General features: G+C 40.7%; 1 protein-coding gene across 4 annotated transcripts in view; it reads left to right on the top strand.

Annotated features, from left to right (window-relative positions):
• RNF170 (ring finger protein 170) overlaps positions 1-18781 on the top strand; it is a 35155-nt gene extending 16374 nt beyond the window's left edge. For all 4 annotated transcript variants that reach the window (XM_069485314.1, XM_069485317.1, XM_069485316.1 and 1 more), the window contains 5 exons: positions 2790-2865; positions 5611-5719; positions 9479-9552; positions 12443-12553; positions 16264-18781. In XM_069485314.1, the coding sequence (XP_069341415.1) occupies positions 2790-2865; positions 5611-5719; positions 9479-9552; positions 12443-12553; positions 16264-16533 (640 nt within the window). In that variant the 3' untranslated portion in view covers positions 16534-18781. The remainder of the gene's footprint in view (positions 1-2789; positions 2866-5610; positions 5720-9478; positions 9553-12442; positions 12554-16263) is intronic.
• Positions 18782-23060: the final 4279 nt, after the last annotated feature.

Raw genomic sequence — 23060 nt, 5'->3', positions numbered from 1 at the left:
AGTAATTTTAACTATTTTTTTTTTTTTTGAAACAGAGTCTCACTCTGTTGCCCGGGCTAGAGTGCCGTGGCGTCAGCCTAGCTCACAGCAACCTCAAACTCCTGGGCTCAAGCGATCCTCCTGCCTCAGCCTCCCGAGTACCTGGGACTACAGGCATGTGCTACCATGCCCAGCTAATTTTTTCTGTATATTTTTAGTTGTCCAGTTAATTTATTTCTATTTTTTAGTAGAGACGGGGGTCTCGCTCTTGCTCAGGCTGGTCTCGAACTCCTGACCTCGAGCAATCCTCCCGCCTTGGCCTCCCAGAGTGCTAGGATTTCCGCACCTGGCCATAATTTTAGCTCTTAAGTTTAATCCTTTGATGCATTTTCATTTAATTTTCATATATGGTGTGAGCTAAGGGTCCATTTTGCATGTGGATATTCGGTCTTCCTGGCACCATTTACTGAAAGACTGTACTTTCCCCATAGAACAGTCTTGTTACTCTTGTCAAAAATCAATTGACCATTGTCTCAGTCAGTTTGGGTTGTTAAATAACCGTCAACTGGATGACTTAAACAACAAACATTGCTTTCTCACAGTTCCAGAGGCTGGGAAGTCCAAGATCAAGGTGTTGTCAGGTGGTGTCTGGCAAGAGTCCACTCCCTGGTTTGCTGATGGCATTTCTCCTGTTGTAGCTTCACGTGGCGGAGTAGACACAGGAAGCAGGCTCTCTCCGATGTCTTCTTATAAGGACACTAATCCCATCATTCAGGCACCGCCTTCGTGACCTAATTACCTCCCAAGGTTCCCATCTTCACATACTGTCACATGAGGGATTAGGGTTTCAACCGTATAAATTTTGGCAAGGGGTAGGGGACATAAACATTCGGTCTACAGCAGCCATATATGTGAGCGTTTGTTTCTGAGCTCTATGTTCTATTCCATCGATTTATATGTCCTTGTGACACTACTACCCTATTTTGATTACTGTAGCTTTGTAGTAAGTTTTTCAATCAGGAAATGTGTGTCCTTTTATTTTCTTCTTTTTCAAGATTGTTTTGGCTAATTTGGGCTTCCTTTTAAGATTCCATATGAATTTTAAGATGAGTTTTTCTATTTCTATAAAGAATGTCATTTCTTTGATAGGGATTGTACTGAATCTGTAGATAGATCACTTTGGGTAGTATTTTAAGCCTTCCAACCTGTGAACACAGGATGTCTTTCCATTTCCACAGTGTTTTGTAGCTATAATTAATTTTTTAAAAATATTTTTATTTGTTTTTCCTTCTTAAGCTATTTATTTATTCATTCATTTAAGACAAGGTCTGACTCTGTTGCCCAGGCTAGAGTGCAGTGGCATCATCATAGCTCACTGCAACTTCCAACTCCTGGGCTCAAGTGATCCTCCTGCCTCAGCCTCCTGAGTAGCTGGGACTACAGGTGTGCACTACCATGCCCGGCTATTTTTTTCTCTTTTTGGTAGAGATGGGGTCTCACTTTTGCTCAGGCTGGTCCCGAACTCCTGACCTCAAATGATCCTCCCACCTTGGCCTTCCAGAGTGCTAGGATTGCAGGTGTGAGCCACCATGCCTGGCCTCTATTATCAGATTTTAAAATGCCTACATCTTTTATAGAAAGAAGCCAAGGAACCTTCCAGTCACATGGTTCGTTATCTGTACTGTGAAATGTCATCCTTATTTTTTTCCAATAAAAAGAAAATGGTTTTCTATTCTCAAAGGACAGAGAGATGCCATTTAGCTAGTTATTCACTGGTATTTAAATGAGATGGTTCCTGTGCTACGATTGCTTCTTGACAGATTGCTTTCATATAGAGATAGCTTTATTTCATAGATCATCTGTTTAGTCATAAGAATGTAACTTATTCTAAAATAAAGAATCCATCAAAATTTAAGGGTTTTAAACAGAGTTCAAGTAGTTTCATTACATTTATGTTGAGTTTCTATTTAGATATTTGACTTCAAATTGCTTTTATGTCTTCTCTGAACTAATGGTTATATTTTGTCAGTTTTCTTTTCTAAAATTTGCATTTTTTACTAAAAATTGAATTATCATAGGATGGATTTACTTCTCCCTATCCCATTAGGACATTAGAGTTGAATATTGGCTTACCCAGAGGTTAAAGACTCTTCTATAGAGTAACCCTGAGACTGTGTAGACTTAAAATATTGTTGTTCAAGACATTTAAATTTAGAAAAAACATCTATAGCCAAATGAAAGTAAGCTGTGATTCAAATATAAATCTTGACCCCCACGCTGCCAACCTGACCATCTACTTTTCAATACTCTCGTGTTGTATCCCATCTGATTGTATCAGCCACTAACTTCTTGCCTTTCATTCTCCATTTTAATTGTTAATGTCATTAGTTTCTGTTCTGTTCTTGTCCCCTCATACCTGAAAAGTTAGGAGAAAGACCTAATTAAATGTGGAAAAGTGTTCAAATGTATAATAATATGTAGAACTATATAACTGCTTATTTTTAAGGAATTCCACACAAAAAAATGTGTTAATTGCTCTTTGTATTATTTGTAAGCAATGACAATAAATCCCCAGGTATGAGGCCTCTGGATTCTATCATTCGCCATTTTAACCTGGAATCAGCTAACGATCCATGATCTCGGAAGAACTTGCACAGAATAGCCTGGAATGTACAGTCCTTTGAAGGGCAGTTATATGCCATGACTTATATTTATTAACAGTAGTTCTAAGTTAAAAATTAGACCCATAAAGAAAATGGATTCATCTGACAATATTTTTTATTCAAAGTTTATTATATTCTATTCAACAGAAATGTACATCAAAATATTCACCCAGAAAACCAAGAGCTAGTAAGGGTGCTTCGCGAACAACTTCAAACTGAACAGGTACTGTTACATGAATATGCATTTATGTAAGGAGTAGATGTTATAACTCCCTTCACATATGAAATTATGAGGAAACATTAATAAATTACTTTTGGAAATTGGCTTCTTTCCTGCTTTAAATTACCTTATATTATTCTATAGATTGTATATTTTTAGGTTAGGCAAATTGCCAAGTATTAATCTAGATATTGTCATATTTTGATTATTATTAATTTGCCTTAAAAGACAGCAGTTTTCCTATAATTTATTAGTGCAGCAGTAATCACTGTCTGATTGGCCTTAATGAGATGTAGTGTCGAAACTATTATTTCTAGCATACGCTCCCTGAGACCTACAGAGAAATGACTAGAAGGAGTGGCTCTTGTGGGCTGGGTTTTTTCCCCCTTTTTCTTTTTTTTTTTTTTTTTTTTGAGACAGAGTCTCACTCTGTTGCCCAGGCTAGAGTGAGTGCCGTGGCGTCAGCCTAGCTCACAGCAACCTCAAACTCCTGAGATCAAGGGATCCTCCTGTCTCAGCCTCCCGAGTAGTTGGGACTACAGGCATGCACCACCATGCCCGGCTAATTTTTTCTATATATATTTTTAGCTGTCCATATAATTTCTTTCTATTTTTAGTAGAGATGGGGTCTCGCTCTTGCTCAGGCTGGTCTTGAACTCCTGAGCTCAAACGATCCGCCCACCTCGGCCTCCCAGAGTGCTAGGATTACAGGCGTGAGCCACCGTGCCCGGCCTCCCCCTTTTTCTTCAATGGTCAAAGTTAACAAAACTAGTTAGGCAAAGAAGAAAGCTTCTCCTCTGTCTCTTCTTAACTTTTTACCAGTTTGAATCTCTAAGAATCAGAAATGTAATATACTTTATGGAGGCTGGAATAAGAAGGATTTGTACATGTTCATGCCCAGATAGTTAACATCAAAACACAAAAATTAAAAATTGCTTTCCTTGTCTTCAAAAGTGTTGCAAAAAAATTTTTCTAGTTAAAAAAATTGCTTTCCTACCTGATCAAACTTTAGTTCCAATAAGAGTTTTAAAATGTATCCATCCACCAAATATTTTTTGAAATTCTACCATATGCCAGACATTTTCCAGGCATTGGGAATTCAATTGTGAACTATACAGATAAAAATTCCTGCCCTCGTGGAACTTAAATTCATTGATGTAAGAATAATTTAAGCATATTAGTAGTACTCAGTTCCAGAATTATTTTTATCAATAATTCATGTTAGGATAGTGTTTTATAATTTACAATGTGCTTTCACAACTAGCTTATTTAATAGGCAACTGTTATTATTCCTGTTAGCATATTAGATCATTAAGATTTGCTTAAATTCTCACACTAGCAATTACATGAATAGATTCAGCTGTGTAAGAGACCTAGCTTGAGGGGCCCCTTCTGGATTTCTCTGCAGCGCTGTCCCGTTCACCTGCCTCACACCTTCCTCAGGCGTGGCATGGAGCTCTTAGAGTTAGAACAAGGCTGGTGACCTAGCAAGTCTGTGCCATCCAACGTGGCAGCCAGTAGCCGCATGTGGCTATTTAAATCAGTTAAAATTAAATACAATTTGAAATTCAGTACTTTAGTCACACTGGCCACATTTCAAGTACACAGTGGCCACATGTGGCTCGTGGCTACTGTATTGGACAGTGCTGATAAAGACTTCCATTATTGCAGAAAGTTCTATTGGCCATCGTGGGATTTTTGTCAATTTCTAAAAAAAAAATGAGAAAAGATAGGGGAACGTTAGGTGCTGTACATTTTTTGTATGATTAAAAGTGACATGAATATAATGACCTTGAATTATAGAATATTCTGATAATTTAGGACTGTTTTAGGAAATATGAAATTTTAATTATGGTTTTTTGGGTGGCAAAAATCTGATTCAATTAAGAACATTTCATATTTAGCGAATTTGATACTTTTTCCTATAATTAGATGTTTTTAATGCTAGCTACTTTATAAGATGTGTGCTGGGTGCTATCAAAACAGTTTTTGATAAATAAGTATTTAAAAAGATATACATTATGTACTAGTGCTAGACACTTTTCTAGGTTTTGAGGTAATACGAGTGCTACAGATAAATTCTTTGCCCTCACGGTCCTTACATTCTAGCGGGGTCTTTGATATCTGGATGCTTCTCATACTGGTAATTCTACTTAACATTCCTATTCAATCACAACACTGATGTAACTGAGAAACATGTTAATATTTACTTATATGACCGTGTGGAGGATGAAGTTCAAATTACCAGTGGTCTTAAATTTTTCTGTTCCCAAAATGACCAAACATTCTTCTCTGAAAGTTTAATTCTGATCTCCTGTGAGGTACAGCATACATGCAGCACTTGGCAAGAGGACAAGTGTTAAAGTGAAAAAAGGTGTTAGAAATGAAAATAAGCTACATAGAAAATAGTTTGACATCTTATTCTTAGTGTATTTGCATTAGCTCAGGCTTGCGTTACTCAGAATAACTTACTCATTCCAAGAGAGTAAAAGTGGAACTCCTGAGTCAATCTGGGCTTTTATCTTTACATGGTTTTCAGGAAGGAAGGCAGAAGTCATGCAGCTTAAGTAAAACAACAGTACACCCTTCTAACTTTATCAAAGTTATAAGACCTGTGACATTACCCATCTAAAATTTGGTGAGGATTACACACTGTTGACTGTGTTCTTAAATGTATTATTTAACGTAAGATACTGCTGAGGACTTGTGTGTGTCGCGTGTAACTGTGTGCCTGTGTCTTCTCCCCAGGATGCCCCCGCTGCTGCTCGACAGCAGTTCTACACTGACATGTACTGTCCGATCTGTTTACATCAAGCCTCCTTCCCTGTCGAAACAAACTGTGGACACCTGTTTTGTGGTGAGCAAACAACGCTAGACGTGGTAAAAGTGACTGTTCAGACCAACACCTATCCGTGTGCACAGTCTGCATTCCTGATTTTCTCTTGTCACATTTTGTATTTTGTGAGTAGGTAGATTGCCTCTGATATCCTGCTCTACTTGTCAACAAAGTGTAGTTAGCATCTAAATAATGTACTTATTATTTTATATTTATTATTTAGCATCTGTGGGTTCAAAGGTTAAAAAAACTAATCAGTTTCTCAGTAAATAGACGTGTTTCTTTGAATGGTAGTTCGAGTATGTCAGTAGCATGGGGGGTTCACTAAATCCCTCCTTGTTCACTCTTTTGGTTCACATTTATTTATTCATCCTTCCCAGGGCAGGAAGGTTCTTCTCGTACTTTGCCCAAGACCAGCCATAAGCTCTTCGACCTCTTTGTTCTCTGAGTTAGTATAAAAGGTCTCAGTCTCTGTCTCTTTCTCTGTGACCTCAAGAGGGTTGGAAAGGAGAATGAGAAACACAGAGCATGTAGTAGAATAAGAAGGGAATATTGATTTCAAACTTACTCAGTTAGAGGTGCTTTCCACCACTCATCATTTTTCCTGACCCTCCAGAAAGATTTCATAGAGAATAATGAGCTATTGTATCGTTATTGCTTATTATGGCCATATAAGATCAGAGGGGGGAGTGTCGGCTATTACATGCCTACTATGTGCTGGACACTTAACATACTTCATCTCATCGAACCCTATAAATGAGGAAGCTGAGGCTCAGCGACATTAAGAAATTTTACAGAGGGTAACCCAGCTGCTAAGTGACAGGGCCAGGTTTTTAAACCTAGGTCTGTCTTCAAGCCCCATATTCAGTTCTGCTCCATGATTGGTGCTGAGCACCCTGAGAGCTCCTCAGTACTAACCCTGTCCAATCACTATACCTGTTGGGGTGTTTTTGAGAGGGGGTCTCGCCATGTTGCCCACTGGAGCACAGTGGCTGTCCACAGGCAGTCATGGCGTACTGTCAGCCTCGAACTCCTGGCCTCAAGTGATCCTCCCGCCTCAGCCTCCCAAGTAGCAGAGACTACAGGTGCAGCCACTGCCCAGCTTAGACCAAATGTTTTTTAATTAGGTTTCTTTTTGTTTGAACAGCTGTGCTCAAGATAGGGTTTTTATTGCTTTCAAACTGTACCAAATTTTCGTATAAAGACTAACTTAAAATGTAGCATACAATGATCCTATAAATTGCTTTCTCCCTTTTGCCCAACTCCATCATATAGAGTTAACAGACACAGTGTTATGATTTCTGAGACCCATGCTGTGCAGTGCGGAGTTTGCTGTGCCTTGTGGTCATTTAGTAATCCGGCCCCACTCTTGCTTCATCCATTAAATTCAATCTCTTCCCTAAGGTTTTTGACTGAGTGGCTAACAAATTATCAAATACTTATTTCAGTTTTGTCTTTTAATTTTCTCTTGGAAATGCTAATCTGCAGCAAAATAATGATCAGGTGGGGGACATTAAATGGCCATAAGAGAAGCAGATGCCTTTCTCCTCTCAAACCTAATCAATCTGACACTCAGTTCTGGGTCTGAATGTGGCCTCAGTCATCCTCTAACACAGTACCCCAGGCAGGTGTTTGGAATCAATGAGGTTTCTTGGCCAAGATGAACCTGTCTGCCACCCCAGGCTCAGGCAATTCCCTTAGTGGATAATCCTTTCAGTTGAAAGATGCCTGTGTTGTGTTCCTGGTTTTACCTCTGGGTCTGAGGTAATAGGGTAGATTGCTTCTGATACCCTGCTCTACTTGTTAGCCACTTTACCAGTGACTGCAGCTTCAAAGGTTAAGAAAACCTAAATATTCAACTTCTCAATCAACAGAGATGTGTTTCTTTAAATGGTAGTTCAGGTATATCAAGTACATACCATGTATATCAGAAGCACTTTAGCTTAGTTCCTATATAGGACCACAGCTCTGTTCCCTTAGAGTTAAGAATAATAACAACAACAGATAACACCTTATTTGCATTTGTAACCCACATTATTTTATTTAATTCCCTAGCAGTCTTGTGAGGTCTTATTCCTCTTTTACAAATAAACGGATTCAGAGAGATTGTGACAAGATTACAGTTACTGAGTCATCCCTCACCAGCCCGTGTAGGTGGCTGTGTCTCTGTGAGACGGCCAGTTGAGGAGCGGGAAACACCAAGTGTGTGGTAGCGGGTGTGCGGGAACTGACGTGTCTGGGCTTGCTGGGCCGTGGCTGTTCAGCGCAGGCAAGTGGCCGCTGCATAATTCGCAAAACAAGGACACCCAGACCCCAATTTGTGGAAAAGACAATGTGAGATTAAATGAGGTTAATGTATGTCAAAATACATTGAGTTCTTGGGTGAAAAAGTGGTAGATAAACCTAAGACATCATTTACTAAGACTACCCTTGCTCAGATGGTAGTAATAATACTAACAGATTGATTAGTTTTGTTTTCATATAGTTCCTATGCGAAATTAGATTACTCAAAATACTTAATAAACATGATCTAATTAAAACAGCACTCTGAGAATTAAGATGACAGATATTGTTTAGCTTTAAGTTCGTCTTTAAATTGGCGAACAAGTTTCTCCCGACAGTCACTGGTGGACGTCTGCCTGTTGACCATCGTCCTCACACAACACTTAATTCTGCCCTAGCGTCTGCTCTTGCTGTCCATGCAGCGTCCTCCCTCCTGCTCCTCTGCCCGTCTCAGTCTTACTGTCCGGCAAAGTTCAGTTCAAATCCTGTCTTCTAAGTTACTCTCTAATGCATCCTTCCCTGCACTCCTTTCGTCCTTAAAGTTAATATTACACAGTTCAAGATTAACTATTAATCACTGATTTAAGCTTGTCAGCTTGGTCTCTTTGGTCGGCTCGCCCTTGCTTGTGCTGAATGATGAACGCTCACTTGCTCTGGAGGAGGAAGGATGGGGACGGAGGGCCGGGTTGGGGTGGTCAGGCAAGAGGAAGGACACAGACGGCATCAAGCGGGAGGGACTCACAGTGGGACCTGGGCGGCTGAAGACACAGGTGTCCGCAGAGATGAACTGCCCCCTCAGAAACGTTCCCCCATTGTTATCGGCCTGAAGTGCAGTGCTTGTACACTTAGCTCACTGCCATTTTTTGAGGTGACATAACCCGTTCCTTTAGGCCATGTTGTCCCTCCGTAGTGCTCTGCTGCTCATGAATACCTTCAAGCAGAAAAATCAAATCCGTCTGGTGCAAGAGTTGATTCAGTTATTGAACTGGATTATAAACTTTATTAGGGTACAGAGCATATAATCTTTGTATCCTTTGATTCCTTGCTCATACTACTTAATTACTATTAGTTAATACTTCAGGAATTGGTTTTCTAAACTCTTAAAAAGTTGTGTTTTTGTAACATACATATCAAATTTGGAACAGAACATTTATGCTCTGATTTGTTGGCTGTTATATCTACAATGATGTTTAATTATTGTTTTATTTATATTACATGGGAAGTGCAATATTTTCTGTGAAGCCTCATAGCAGCAAGACAGTTAACACACACTTGCTTTTGATTGTGTAAAATGTCTGTAGCTTAACTAGTAGTTTAAATAAAAATATTTTTTAATGGCTGGGAATTGTTTCTAGATACAAGTATGCCTGAAAAGTTGGTTGGATGAAGTAAAAATATTTTTAAATAAAGTGATACTGTTAAAATATTTCAAATATTTGAAACTTTCTGAGGATATATGGACTTTAAAACATCAGTATTAATGGTTTTTTTCATTAGGTGCCTGCATTATTGCTTACTGGCGATACGGCTCATGGCTTGGGGCAATCAGTTGTCCAATCTGTAGACAAACGGTAATGTTTTATATCCAGAAAGCATCATTTATACTAGTTCATTTTGTAAATTTTCATAGTTTTTGTATCTAAAATTTGAATAGCTTTCATCCTTTTAGCAGAATTTCATTTGTCCAAAGTTTCTAGGTGTTCCTTGATTATTTTTTAAAAACTGTCATTATGATATTACCAAAAAAAGGATATTCTATTTGAAAATCTAACAGTCACAGTGAAAAACAACTGATAAGTGAATCTTTCCCAAAATCCTGGTAAGTCTTTGTTGCAATACCAGCAAGGGACTAGCTGAACCAGATAATCAGGCTCAAGCATTTACCCCCTCCTTATACTTCCTTTGAAAAACAATTGCGTTTCCTTTTTTATTTATATTTAATCTGCCTTTTTTTAGTGAGGGTCCAGATAGCTTAAAATAATGCATAATAATTTTTTTAATGTTTCATTTATTTTAGAGACAGCCACGTTGCACTATCGAGAACAGATCAGACCGTTATAGTTAGTGTAGAAGCCACCTCAGGAGAGAGGCAGTAAATTTTTATATATGTGAATTTGAAGACTGTTATAAAACATCAGCACACATGAGATGTGCCTAATTTTCTCAATTTCTTTGACAAACTGGAGAAACAAAATACTGAACAATTCTGAGAAACCAAAGATCTTAGTTTTTTTAATATGGCAGCGTAGGACAGTCTATCAGTTGCACAGTTTTTCACAATTTCTTTTATACTTATTTTTCATTTAAAATAAAAATACGGTAGTTCCCCGTTAACTGTGGGGATGTGTTCATACACACGGGCACACGCTTCACCTTTTCTCTGGCTCTCCGCTTCCCCCATTGCTGCCTCCGTGTTTTGCTGCAGAGAGGGAAGTCCAGGTCCTTTTCTTGCTTCTACATAACTAAGTCCTGACACTTTCACACTTGACTTTTTAGCACATGATCAGGAGGAAAACTGATGTTTCTCTGTTGCCTCTCTGCCTGATTTGATGTGTGACACAAGGCAGTCAACACAAAGCTTACTTGCCAATACCACCTCTTACCATCTTTTGCCATCAGCCAGCAACACTGAGACCCTGAGGTAGTAGGTCTCGCATTGAAGAATCAGTTCTACCTCTTCTTGGCTCTACCCATGGCTTTTCATGGAGCATATGTATATGAGCTGCTGGTATCCTTTGTGCCACTGATAAATTGACTAGAGGCTAGTAAGTCTATCTTGACAGCTCTTGGCTCCCTAACTGTAGAGTAACTCATGCTGGATACAAGACAGATGGCAGACACCTGTTCTACCTCCTGTTCACTGGGCTCCTTTGGGAAATGGTGACGATGCTGCCTCCGGCTGGAACACACTCCCCACTTCTCCCCCGGTGCATCCACACTAACCCAAGCAGTCCCACCCACACTTCAAGGCTTAGCTCAAGTCTGGACTTTCTGGCCACCCCAGGCAGAAGAGGTCCTTACCCTCATAGCATCATGATAACACCTGCCACAGTGCCAGGTAACAGGCTGTTGACCAGGTCTGCCTCTCCTTTTATTTTGGGTGTTGTGGTCACCCAGGAGCAGGGTCATGTCTTTTATTTATTTATTTTTTTTGTATACTTCACAGTTAGCACACTGCCTGGCCGGTAATAGGTGCTCCCATTAATGTTTAGTGAAAGAATGCATTTCTATTAACAAATCTGCGAAGGAAGAGGTGGCTGTACCTGCTGTTCCTATCACCTGCTACACTTAGTCATTCTTTCGGTTAGCTGTTTGAGAAGCCCTGGTTTTACAGCTGAACAGAGGAAGGATAAAAACGACAGCTAGATGACTTCAAACTAAATCTGTCACTACTCCTGCCCATTTTTATCTCCTCATACAACTCATCAGTGACCATTTTCTATAGGGGCTTTATATTTTAAAATGTATTTATTTTTCAAGGTACCGTCTGTCACCTTCAGATTATCCCAGTATGGTCCTGGGACATTTGTATGTACTTTTTTTTTCTTTTTTTTTGAGACAGAGTCTTGCTCTGTTCCCCAGGCTAGAGTGCCATGGCGTCAGCCTAGCTCACAGCAACCTCAAACTCCTGGGCTCAAGGGATCCTCCTGCCTCAGCCTCCTGAGTAGCTGGGACTACAGGCATGCGCCACCATGCCCGGCTAATTTTTTCTATATATATTTTTAGTTGGCCAGATAATTTCTTTCTATTTTTTAGTAGAGACGGGGTCTTGCTCTTGCTCAGGCTGGTCTCGAACTCTTGACCTCGAGCGATCCACCCACCTCGGCCTCCCAGAGTGCTAGGATTACAGGCGTGAGCCACTGTGCCTGGCCTGTATGTACTCTTTACCACAACCATGGAGGAAGCAAGGTTAAATGTATTATGTTATATAACAGCATTGAAAATTCCTTTTTTTTAAATCATAGTAGGGATTGGTGTTTGAGAGCTGGTCCTTGCAGTAATTTAATCTCTAAATTATGGTTGGTAGCATTCAAAGATCTTTCAAATACCAGTGAGAATAAAGAATCATTAATTTCACACCAAAACAAGAATCCGTAATTTGGCTTTCTCAAAGTGATAAGTATATGTTTTATGTCACTTTGCTCCTGAATGTGTTCATATCTTTAAATATCTGTCAGCCCAGAGAACTACTGAATTTATCCTCGGTGTTGACGGGAAAATATTAGAACCAGTGTTTGGATATAGTGCCTATTTTATTTTATAGGAGTTCAAATTACATTCTTCATTGGATTTTATTATAAGGTAGTAGTAACTTACCCTCCCACCCCCTGCTGCCAGGTTGCCTTTTTTAAAAGAAATGAGTAAAATATGAATTCAGATGCTTTTATCATTCTATGGAGTGACACAAAATGAAAAAAATGATGCAGGAAGTTGAAACGACGTTTTTCCTGTAATGTACAGGTAACTTTACTCCTGACAGTATTTGAGGAAGATGAGCAGTCTCAGGATGCTGTACGATTGCATCAGGATATTAATGATTACAACCGAAGGTTCTCAGGGCATCCCAGATCGGTAAGTAATATTTACAGCAGGTACAAAGTTGCAAAGTGACACTTACCAACAAGTATTCTGTGATTGTGAAAAATCTCGTGTGTATTGGGTCAATTTTTACCTTCACCATTGCCAATCACTGAGTTCCAGCTTTCCCAAGGACTGCAGTTTTCTTTGTTAAAACATAAACAAAAAGCATTATAAAAATCTTTAAGAAAGAAAAACTAGCAAAGGAGCAATAGGAAAAATTGGAGAGAAATAGAAAATTATTGACTTCTATGTGATTCTAAAACAATTTGTCTAGAAAACTTACACATAAAAACTTGCAGCTGAAAACTTCTAGACAGTTTATAACCATTTTACTCTGTTTCCTTTACCCCAGCCCCCGTTTGAAATGTTCCCTTAAATAACTCAGGTTTTGGGGCATTTTTTCATATGTCATCTTAGCTATTCAAAAGCTTTCTATTTTTAAAGAATACATTAATTCCATAGTTGACCTCTTCTCCCTCTGCCCCAAAGCATTTAATAAATTAAAAACTGTTATATGTTACTGACTCATTCTGGTTTTCTTAAAATCTAACAGATGATTCTAGAAGTGTGTGTATAACTGAATAAGTAATTCAGAAACTAGAATACACTAAGTATAAATTTATATGGGAAGCCCAGACCTCGCCTCGGAGCGGCTTCAGCCTGCATTTCAGCTTGGCTCTCAGCAGAGGCTTCTCAAACTTAACGTGTGTGACACGGAGCTGATTCCCTCCTTGACTCAGCTTATTCTCTTCCCAGTTTTAATTTCCTCATCTCCCTCATCCTCGTCTGATCTGTAACCAAATTGTATCCTTTCTTTTCTTTCTCTTTGTTGGGTTTCCGGTTATTTTTTACTGCATAAAAATGTCCTGGCTGTGTCTACTTCTCTCAATCACTGCAGTCATCTCTGCTTAGGACAGTGACAGGGGCCTCCTCACTTCTGCTTTTTTCTCTGCACAGCACCCTGAGTAATATTTTCAAAACATAAATCAGACCATGACGCTCTTGTGTTTGAAAACTTCCAATTTTTTTGAATAATGTTTTGACCCCTTACTATGGCTTATAAGGCCCTGCGTGATCTGGTCGTCCCCTCCCTCCCCCCGCTCCTGCACCACCCGACCCCGCCACCGCACCGCCACCCTCGCCTCCTCCGACACACACGTCCTCTCCTGGGAAGGCCTGTCTCTCCCCTTCTCAGGGCTGCCTTCTGCCCGTTAGGTAAGAGCCATCTGAAACAGACCTTGCTCAGAAAGGCCTTCCCGGACCATCTGTGTGTCCCCCGGGACTGCCCTTCATAGCACTTGTCACACACAGCACCCAACTCCGCTTTGCGCTTTGTCTCCGGAAACTGAAAGCTTCCTGGGGCCATGTTTATTCATTCACTACTACAGTCCCTGCCAAATTTAGTGCCTGCGATACAGGCCCTTAATGGGTGCTGAACAAATTAATGAGTTATCCTTACGATAACACTCGATGATACTACTTCCAGCCAAAAATATTAAGCTATTAAAATGCTTCAGGATTAAACAAACACGTGCTTGGTGTTCCCTTTTTTCCTTGTTCTGTGAGATCATGTACATTTAAGGGCATGTATTAATAGTTTCAACTGCTGTGAATGGTAATGGGTAGATTTACCCATTTTTCAGGTGTTTGCTTACTGCAGTCACTGTGGTCCTCCATGATCATTTGAGAGCCTCCCCTGCTATTTTTGATGCAGCAAGTTTTTTTACATATGTTCCAGTGACATCTATAGGACAATTCTTTGAAAATGCAACCTGATTCCAATTCAAGAACTACCACTGAACTTAAAAAAAATCACTTTAATATTGTCGTTCATATTTTTAAATGTGAAGCATACCCACTGCTCAATTATTATTTTTTTGTAGATGTCAGATATTTAATGAGTAAGAAAGCCTGGTATGTAATGAAATTACAGTACAATAAATGCATTTAGCTCTTTGATATTCTACCTCCTTCAAAGTTGGAGTAAGTTTATGGTTAATATACAACATTTCTGAGTAAACCATCTCATATTTCTTATTATTGTTTTTATATAATTGATGCCGTATTAAAAGTCAATAAAACAGCTCTGATAAAAGATAGAAAGGTATTCAAAAGGTATACTGGCTGTTCATTAGAAGAATATCTAAAGTCATTTACCATAGACTTTGTGAAAGCCCTAAAGCTATTTTGCTTTAAATATTAGTTTCTTCTATAGAGAATAGAATATTAACATCGCCAAAAGGAGTTATAGGATGATTTTCTTTGTCAGAGTTTTTAAAAGTGTTTTCTCCTCACTTGCTTAATTCTTTGCATTTTTGTCTTCATCTCCCTCTCAACTTATTTGGCACTTGTTACGTAAAATGCATACCTGTGGTTGGATTTATGATTTTTATATAGATTGTTAAAAATAATTGAACTGTAGGCAGAGGAATGACCAGAGGAAATGATTCACTGGATGGAATCAGTTTCACTGCTATTCTTCAACTGTCAAAGCCATCACAGTTCATGTCTTTAATGTGTATAGTATTTCTATATTATCTAGCAATTTATACATTTCTTTTATAAACAGTTATCTCTTTTTTTTTTTGAGACAGAGTCTCGCTTTGTTGCCCGGGCTAGAGTGAGTGCCGTGGCGTCAGCGTAGCTCACAGCAACCTCAAATTCCTGGGCTCAAGCGATCCTACTGCCTCAGCCTCCCGAGTAGCTGGGACTACAGGCATGCGCCACCATGCCTGGCTAATTTTTTCTATAAATATTTTAGTTGGCCAGATAATTTCTTTCTATTTTTAGTAGAGACGGGGTCTCGCTCTTGCTCAGGCTGGTCTCGAACTCCTGACCTCGAGCAATCCACCCGCCTTGGCCTCCCAGAGTGCTAGGATTACAGGCGTGAGCCACCGCGCCCGGCCCAACAGTTATCTCCTTTAGTTCTCAATCGTCCTTATTGCACATAAATTCTCAATTAGTTGTTGAATTATCTCTAGCAGGTAAACAACTATTCGCAAGATCACCTGGCTAATAAATGATTTTGAATTCAAACCCAAATCTGTTTGACATTAAAGTTTGAGCTCATGCCTTAGACTCTAATCCTATATTCTTTGGTTTATTAATATTTTACTAACTCAAATTAGACATGAGTTTTGTGTTACTATAACCCACATTTTAGGCTGAATGACACTTAGTTGCTTTTGAATTATCTGTAATAAGACCTATTTTATAAGAACTTAGTATTCAAAGAACTGTATGTAAATAAAATGTATAATTACAAAATATGAGGCCAGGCACGGTAGCTCAGGCCTGTAATCTCAGCACTTTTGGAGGCCGAGGTGGGAGGACTGCTTCAGGCTAGGAGTTTGAGACCAGTCTGGACAACATAGTGAGACCCCATCTTGACAAAAAATTTAAAAAATTGGCTTGGCGTGGTGCTGCATGCCTGTAGTCCCAGCTACTTGGGAGGCTGAGCTGGGAGGATCGCTTCAGCTCAGAGATCAAGGTTTCAGTGGGCTGATTGTTCCACTGTACTCCAGCCTGGGCAATAGGGCGAGACCTTGTCTCTAAAAAAAAAAAAAAAAAAAATGCTATTCAATCAATATGCGAAATTCCTTAATTCATCTTAACTGAATTTTCATGTTATAGGAAAGTTATATTATTTTGAAATCTGACATATGATGCTAAATCATAATATTTGTTTCTTCCCCTACCAGATTCTGGAAAGGATTACGGATCTACCCACCTTGCTGAGGCACGCATTCAGGGAAATGTTTTCAGTCGGGGGCCTTTTCTGGATGTTCCGCATTAGGATAATACTTTGTTTAATGGGAGCTTTTTTCTACCTTATATCACCTCTAGATTTTGTGCCTGAAGCCTTGTTTGGAATTCTAGGCTTTCTAGATGATTTCTTTGTTATCTTTTTGTTGCTTATCTACATCTCTATTATGTATCGAGAAGTAATAACCCAAAGGCTAACCAGATGAAAAAAAAATGAGTTTACTAGATTAGAATACGTGAGCTAATGTATAGCTAATGTAAATCAAACAGAAGGACCCATGGCAGTATAAAGCATTTGAATATTATCTTACAAGCTTAAAACCGCTATGTGACAAACATTTGATTATCGTTTGACAAATGCCTGGCAATATATAACTGGAACTTTTACATTTCACAGGCTCTAATGTTTAGAATTATAATGATCTACAGTTATATCTTGATCTGTGTTGTCTGGAAAAAATATGGAATTACATAAAAAAGGATGCTTTTATATCTTTTTCTTTTTCCTAAAATTATTTAAATTGGATGTATAGTAAGATATTGTTAAATGTACTGTTTATCCAATTTATCCTCCTCAGTGGGTACCTGTATGATAATATATAGCTATGAAACGCATCTAAATATTTTTGTTACAATAAAATCTCACCCAATCTGGGGGCAAGTCCGTGTTCTCTGAATGCTAGCTCAGTTTTGTGCATTTGGAGCCGCTCTGCTTTTTCATTCTGGTGTAATTCTTTGTTATCAGCTAAAACTGAAAGAAGAAACTTGAATTTTATAATTTGATTTCATATTCTGGTTTACAGAACACTTTTTAATCAGTGGAGACATTAAGATGAAAAACATTTATCTCCAGTCAGCATACCTGATGTTTGCAGTTACGACAGTTAGACAGAGTTTGGTCCTTGTGTAGGAGTAGACATAAAGTAACTTATAAAGGAAGAATTTTTTAGGAACCTGCGTGATACTGCAAACACATAGTAGTTTGACGCATTTCTGAGGAAAGGGAATCTTCATGTCTATAAGCATCAAAGCCTTTAGGAAGACTAGGAACGCTATTTAAATTTGAGAAAAGAATTTACTGGTTAGCTCTAGCAACAGTTGGTCAAATTTGGCTTTCTATTGTCAGGAAACGTTTGTAATATTCTCTCGAGACGGCAGCACCATGTCTCATGCGGAGCGAATGACTATGTCAGAGAAGAATCAACACCACAAGTGTTGGGAGATCCTTACTCATTCCGGCCGGCAGTGCTCGTTAGTGAATTTAGGACCCAGGATGGACGGTCACGCCCAGGACTCAGCGTGAGCGCTGCCATCTGCAATCGCCGATATCGCTGTTATCCATTAATTAGTGAGCCTCACTATGGGTAACAGGATATAAGGAGAAAAGCTGTCACAGTCTCCCAGATTAATCAGATTAGCCATCAACTGAGATTCTGAATGAAACATCAATTTGTGTTTTCTAATTTGGACCTAGGACAAACAATAATGCTTAGATAGAGCACATCATACTTAAAGCAGTTTCTTGCTCATTTTTCATTTTATCCTTGGGCCAATTCTGCGAGGAGGGCAGGGCATCACCTTCCTCTTCACAGCTGAAATGTCATGGTACTAATGAAAGTTTTTTGCCTGAAGTCACACAACAAATAAGTGATTGAACTGGTATTAAACTCTTAGTAGGACTCCTGCGTAGGATGTCTCGATAAACATGACGGTCGCTATGACGAGGAGAAGGACTTCGTTACACACCATTTACACCAGACTGGAAATGCATTTTCTACCAGTTACAAATTTGGTGTGGGGCCACAGCAATGTTGTTTATGGACAGGATTTTATTTTCTGTGCCTGTGTTTGGTTCCAAGTGTCACATTTTTGGTTGCAATAATTTTATTGCAATATTTGGAATTACTAAGATTTTCTTTCCTAAGAGGTATATTGTACCAACTTTCGTATTGTACAAAAACACTGTATGATCTGAAGTGTTATGTATGATCTGAAGTGACATCTCAGAATTTTAGAGCTGTTTTTGTCACCTTTGTTGATCACTGATGATAAATGCAGAAGGAATCTGAGAGAATATTTAAAACAAGTAGAGTCAATCAATGTTTTAAACATCATAGTAATACTTCTGTGATTCAGAGTTAATCATATAAATCAAAACAACAATTTGCACTTTTTAAGACAATATTGTAACTGTCACAAAAACAGATGGTCCAACCCCAGGAGCAGATAATAACTTGGGCAGCTCTGTGGGGAACAAGACGGGTGAAAACTGTTCTAATTGCCCACTAGAACAGTGGTTTCAACCACTACAATTCTCAGTGTTTGAGAGGAACAAGGGAACAAGGGACTTTTCCTGACCCCTTGTGGCTGTGCAGATACCTACCTCACAGAGTTGTTGTAGAAGATTGCGGTTTAGTTCAAATTTTGTGATTGAAACTTGTCAAGTATTTTATTCTTTTGAATAAAAGCAACGTATCTAAACATTTTTAAAAGGTGTTCTTTTTCTTTTTCTTTAATATTGTTTGCTTTAAAATTCAGAACTCTTATCAGTATAATGGTTGTGGTGGCTTTCTTCATCACTAATGGACATCCAATATCTCATCACCTTTCTAATTAATTTTGCTTAGACATTTTTAAATTTAAAAAGTAGAAAAGAATTGTGTTTTGTTTTTAAGGAAAATTATTTAATCCGGGCAATCTGTATTAATTCTGGACAATAAGGTTGGAATTTAAATTAGAGATCAGACCTCTAGTTGACTTCCCACCCCCATTTCTTTTGACTGTATATTGTTCATGGACATTTTCTTTCCTGAGTCTGTGCCCTCACATTTGCATCAGCGCCTTCCCCTCCTGCCCCTGCTCTTGGAAACCCCAAATGTCCTCCAGGCCCTTCCATTTGCTAATCAGCAACCCACGTACAAGGGGCTGGGTGGGCTCCTTGGAGCAGGAGGAGGTGTTTAAGGCTTTGAGGCCCCGAGACTTAAGACTCTCTCAGAACCAGGCCAGCAGGCTCTAAGGGCTGCTAACAGGAGGCAGTGCTATCGCAGAGATAAAGACAGCATCTGAGCCAGTTGTTCTGTTAGAACCAGACTGTCTTCACGGCATCAGTATTTGTTTTAAGCATTGAATCCTTGACTCCAGACAAATCTGAGGTGTTATCAGTCACTGTCATCCTTATCCACCTGCATCTTAACTTGTCCCATGTCCCAGATGGTCATAAGAGGAGTAAATGCCCCAATAGGAAACACTGAGCATTTCTGGACACTGTCCTCAATCTCTTTCAGACGAGTGGTATTTGGCTCCAGGCCTTTTGGTAGTATGTGATATAGAAGAGGGTAAGAGCTAAAGATGTTTTAAAGTCACTGATATCTAATAGTCTAGATTTTAATTTAAAAACACCATTTAGAAAATAAAAATACCTGATATTCAGATCCAAACTGTAACCCTTCTTGGAGGTTACTAATAATAATAGATCTTGGAGAAAAACCTAGAATTTATCTCTACATATACACCTAATGCAATGTAAATGCTATATAAATAGTTGTTACACTGTATTTTTATTTGTATTCTTTTTTATTGTTTGGGATTTTTGTTTTGGAATATTTTCAGTCCACAGTTGGTTGGGGGTAGGGCCCTCATGAATGGGTTTAGGACTGTTAGAAAAAGAGAGAGGAGAGAGATGAGCCAGCGACTCTCTCCCGGCCACGCAAGGTGTGCGTGTAGCTCACGGCGAGACGCGGGCAAGACACAGGCCATCGGCAGCACCTGGCCGTGCTGGCAGGCACCCTGGTCTTGGACTAAATCACCCAATCTGGGTATTTTTGGTATATCCGTGGGATATGGAGGGCCAACTGTGTTTGTGCAATTTTGCATTCATTTTCAGGGCATTCAAAGCCCTGACCATTTGTAGGTTCCAGATTTAAAATTCCATGTTTAGTCCCATAGCCTTATTCTACAAATGAAGACAATGAGGTCCAAAGCCTGAGTGCTAGGGTATTTTAAAATAAAAATTGTTTATAGAAAAGGAAGTTGGCATCTCAGCCTGCTCTACCAAAATATAAGCATCTCTTCTTTAAGAAAAAAGGGCAATTTTGCATATCTCATGTAGCCCTTGTTGAATAAGCTATATTAAGTATAACAAATACCAAACTTTTATAAACCACCAGACTCCGATAATGAATGATCATAAGTAAACAAACTGGCCATCAACCCTTTCATTGCCTTTCCCCAAAAGTAAACTCTCCTGACTTTAGTTTTACTTTTCTAACTTTACAAAATGAATCCTATAGCACGTTTTCTTTTGCGTCTGACTTCTCCAACACTGTGTGTAGGAATCGCCCATCTTGCTGCAGGCCGAAGCTGTATCCTGACTGCGGGACAGTATCCCCCCCGCCCCCCCCCCCCCGACTGTGTTACAACTCACTCATTCAACTACCAACGGACATTGGGTTGTTTCCATCAACTTTAGAAGGCGGCACAGTCACCTTTAAAAGTAAAAATGGTTCCCTGTAACAGCCGTTGACAAAAACAGCTATTCCAGCCTCAGAAATGCTAGGAAGAAATGGGCAAAGTGGGAAGAAGAAAAACAGACAACAGGTGTGTTAGTTTGGAGGAGGTGAAAATTATTTTTCTATTAAGAAAATAAATTAATTTGCAGAGCACACAGTGAAAATTTTGGAGATGTTTTACAAAGAAAAACTTACAACATTCAGTTCAAATTTGTAAAAAATTATATGCAATTCACAATACCAATAAGTACCAGTAAATTTACCATGTGTAAGTAAGGAAATACTAGGATTATATGCAACAGATAATAAAAGCGTATATTTCATTTCCAAGGTATGAACAACTAGAAGACAGAAACCAAGAAAAGGCGGCACAGAGGAGCCGTGGCTGAGGGGTCATCCAGACTGGTTTCCCTCTAGACTGATTCGTGGTCACAAACACCAAAAGTGCGCCCCGTGCTGGGCGCGGTCCTCGCGCGCTTCTTTAGAGGCTTTTGCACTTGCAGCCCCTGAACTATGACACGTCCTTTCTCGTCTGACATTCCCCAGCCCCACAAGCCCGCAGCCCAGTTTCCCAAATCCCTTCTCCCCTCCAAGCCCTTCCTTTCTCTGAAGGCCACCTGCACCTCAGTAGGAGGCAGCCCTGTCAAGCCAGCAACTCCAGCCCAGGGCACCCGCACTGTCCTGGTCGTCTCTTCCTCCTTCCCACGCCCGCCTGCCCGCCGCGGCGCCCCGCACCTGCCTGGGATCCCGCCGCGCGGCGTCCTCCGCACGGTCCGCAGCGGCGCCGGCGCCCTGCCCCGTAAACTACACAACCGTCAGAGCCGCCTTTTCCACGCGTTCGTTAGATCTCGTCTCTCCCCGCCCTGAAACGGTTCCGAGTCTTCCCGCTGCGCTTAAATCCAAAGCAACCCCTGCCCAACCTCCTCGACCTCAGGGCAGGCCCTTCTGCAACCCCCTCCACTGGGCTCTACCACGCGGTCCCGTCCAGTCGGTCCCGTCCAGTCGGTCCCGTCCAGTCCCCGGAGCACACGGAACCCCCGCCGCACCTGCGCCGGAGCGCCCCGGCTTCACCACCGCCGCCCCCACGCCGCCCGCCGGGCTGTTTTTCCGTCCCTTGGTGAAACGCCCCTTCCTCGCAGACCACCCACCTACCCCCCCCAGGCAGGCGCGGCCTCCCCGCCCCCAGGCACCCTCACCCCACTCTCAGGTGTTCAGGTATCTTGGTATGTTACTTTACTGGCATTTTGACGTCTGTCTTCTCCTCACTAGAATATAAACTCCATGAAGACAGGGACCGTGTTAGTCTTGCCCACTAGGACATTCCCAGGCATAGCGCAATGCCGGCCACCGCATAGGTACTCGGTAAACAGAGATTAACAAATACATGAAAGAAAAACGGACTGGGTGCGGTGGCTCCCGCCTGTAATTCCAGCACTTCGGGAGGCCGAGGCAGGAGGGTCGCTTGAGCCCAGGAGTTCGAGGCTGCAGTGAACTATGATCACACCTCCGCACTCCAGCCTGGGCCACAGAGCGAGACATCGTCTCTGAAAATTATACAAAGAAAAGAAGAAGGGGGAGAAGACGAGGAAAGATTACTTCTTGCTGCTTGCTCTTTCATTGCTGCCACCCAGGTCTGAGCCACTGTCACCTGTCACCTAGGTGACCACCGAAGCTTTCCAGTCAGGCTCCCAGGCCCCGGTGCCCGGGCGATGTACACTCACCTCGGCAGAATGATCATTTTAGAAGATGGCGTCACTGCGCTGCTCTGAAGTCTGCCTCCACTTCCCTCACGGTGGCCTACAGGGCCCTGCATGACCTTGTCCCCTAGCTTCTCCCTAGCCCATCTCAGATGTCTCCAGGCCCCATGCCCGCTCACCTCGCTCTGGCCACACTGACCTCCCTGCTGGTCTTTGAACAGGCCGAGAGGCTGAGCCCCGAGCTTTGCCTTGGCCGTTCCCGCTGCGGGACGTTCTTCTGCTGACGTCCTCGTGGCCAGCTCTCCCCAACTCCACACCTTTGACCAACGGTTGCTTCCTCTGTCAAGCCCATGCTGTCCATTGTATTTCAAGTCACAACTCCCTCACCCCACAGAGCACCTTTCGCCTCATACCATACTCTGTGGTCACAAACCCTTGCTGTTTGTCTCCTAAGAGAACAGTAGCTCCCTAAGGGCAGAAATCTTTACCTGGTTCATGACAGTATCCCAAGTCCCTGGAACTGTACAT

The sequence above is a fragment of the Eulemur rufifrons genome, chromosome 12 (assembly GCF_041146395.1).
Source record: "Eulemur rufifrons isolate Redbay chromosome 12, OSU_ERuf_1, whole genome shotgun sequence".
Taxonomy (NCBI): domain Eukaryota; kingdom Metazoa; phylum Chordata; class Mammalia; order Primates; family Lemuridae; genus Eulemur; species Eulemur rufifrons.
Note: the sequence above shows the minus strand (reverse complement) of the source record. Positions and strands in the feature narration are given on the sequence as shown.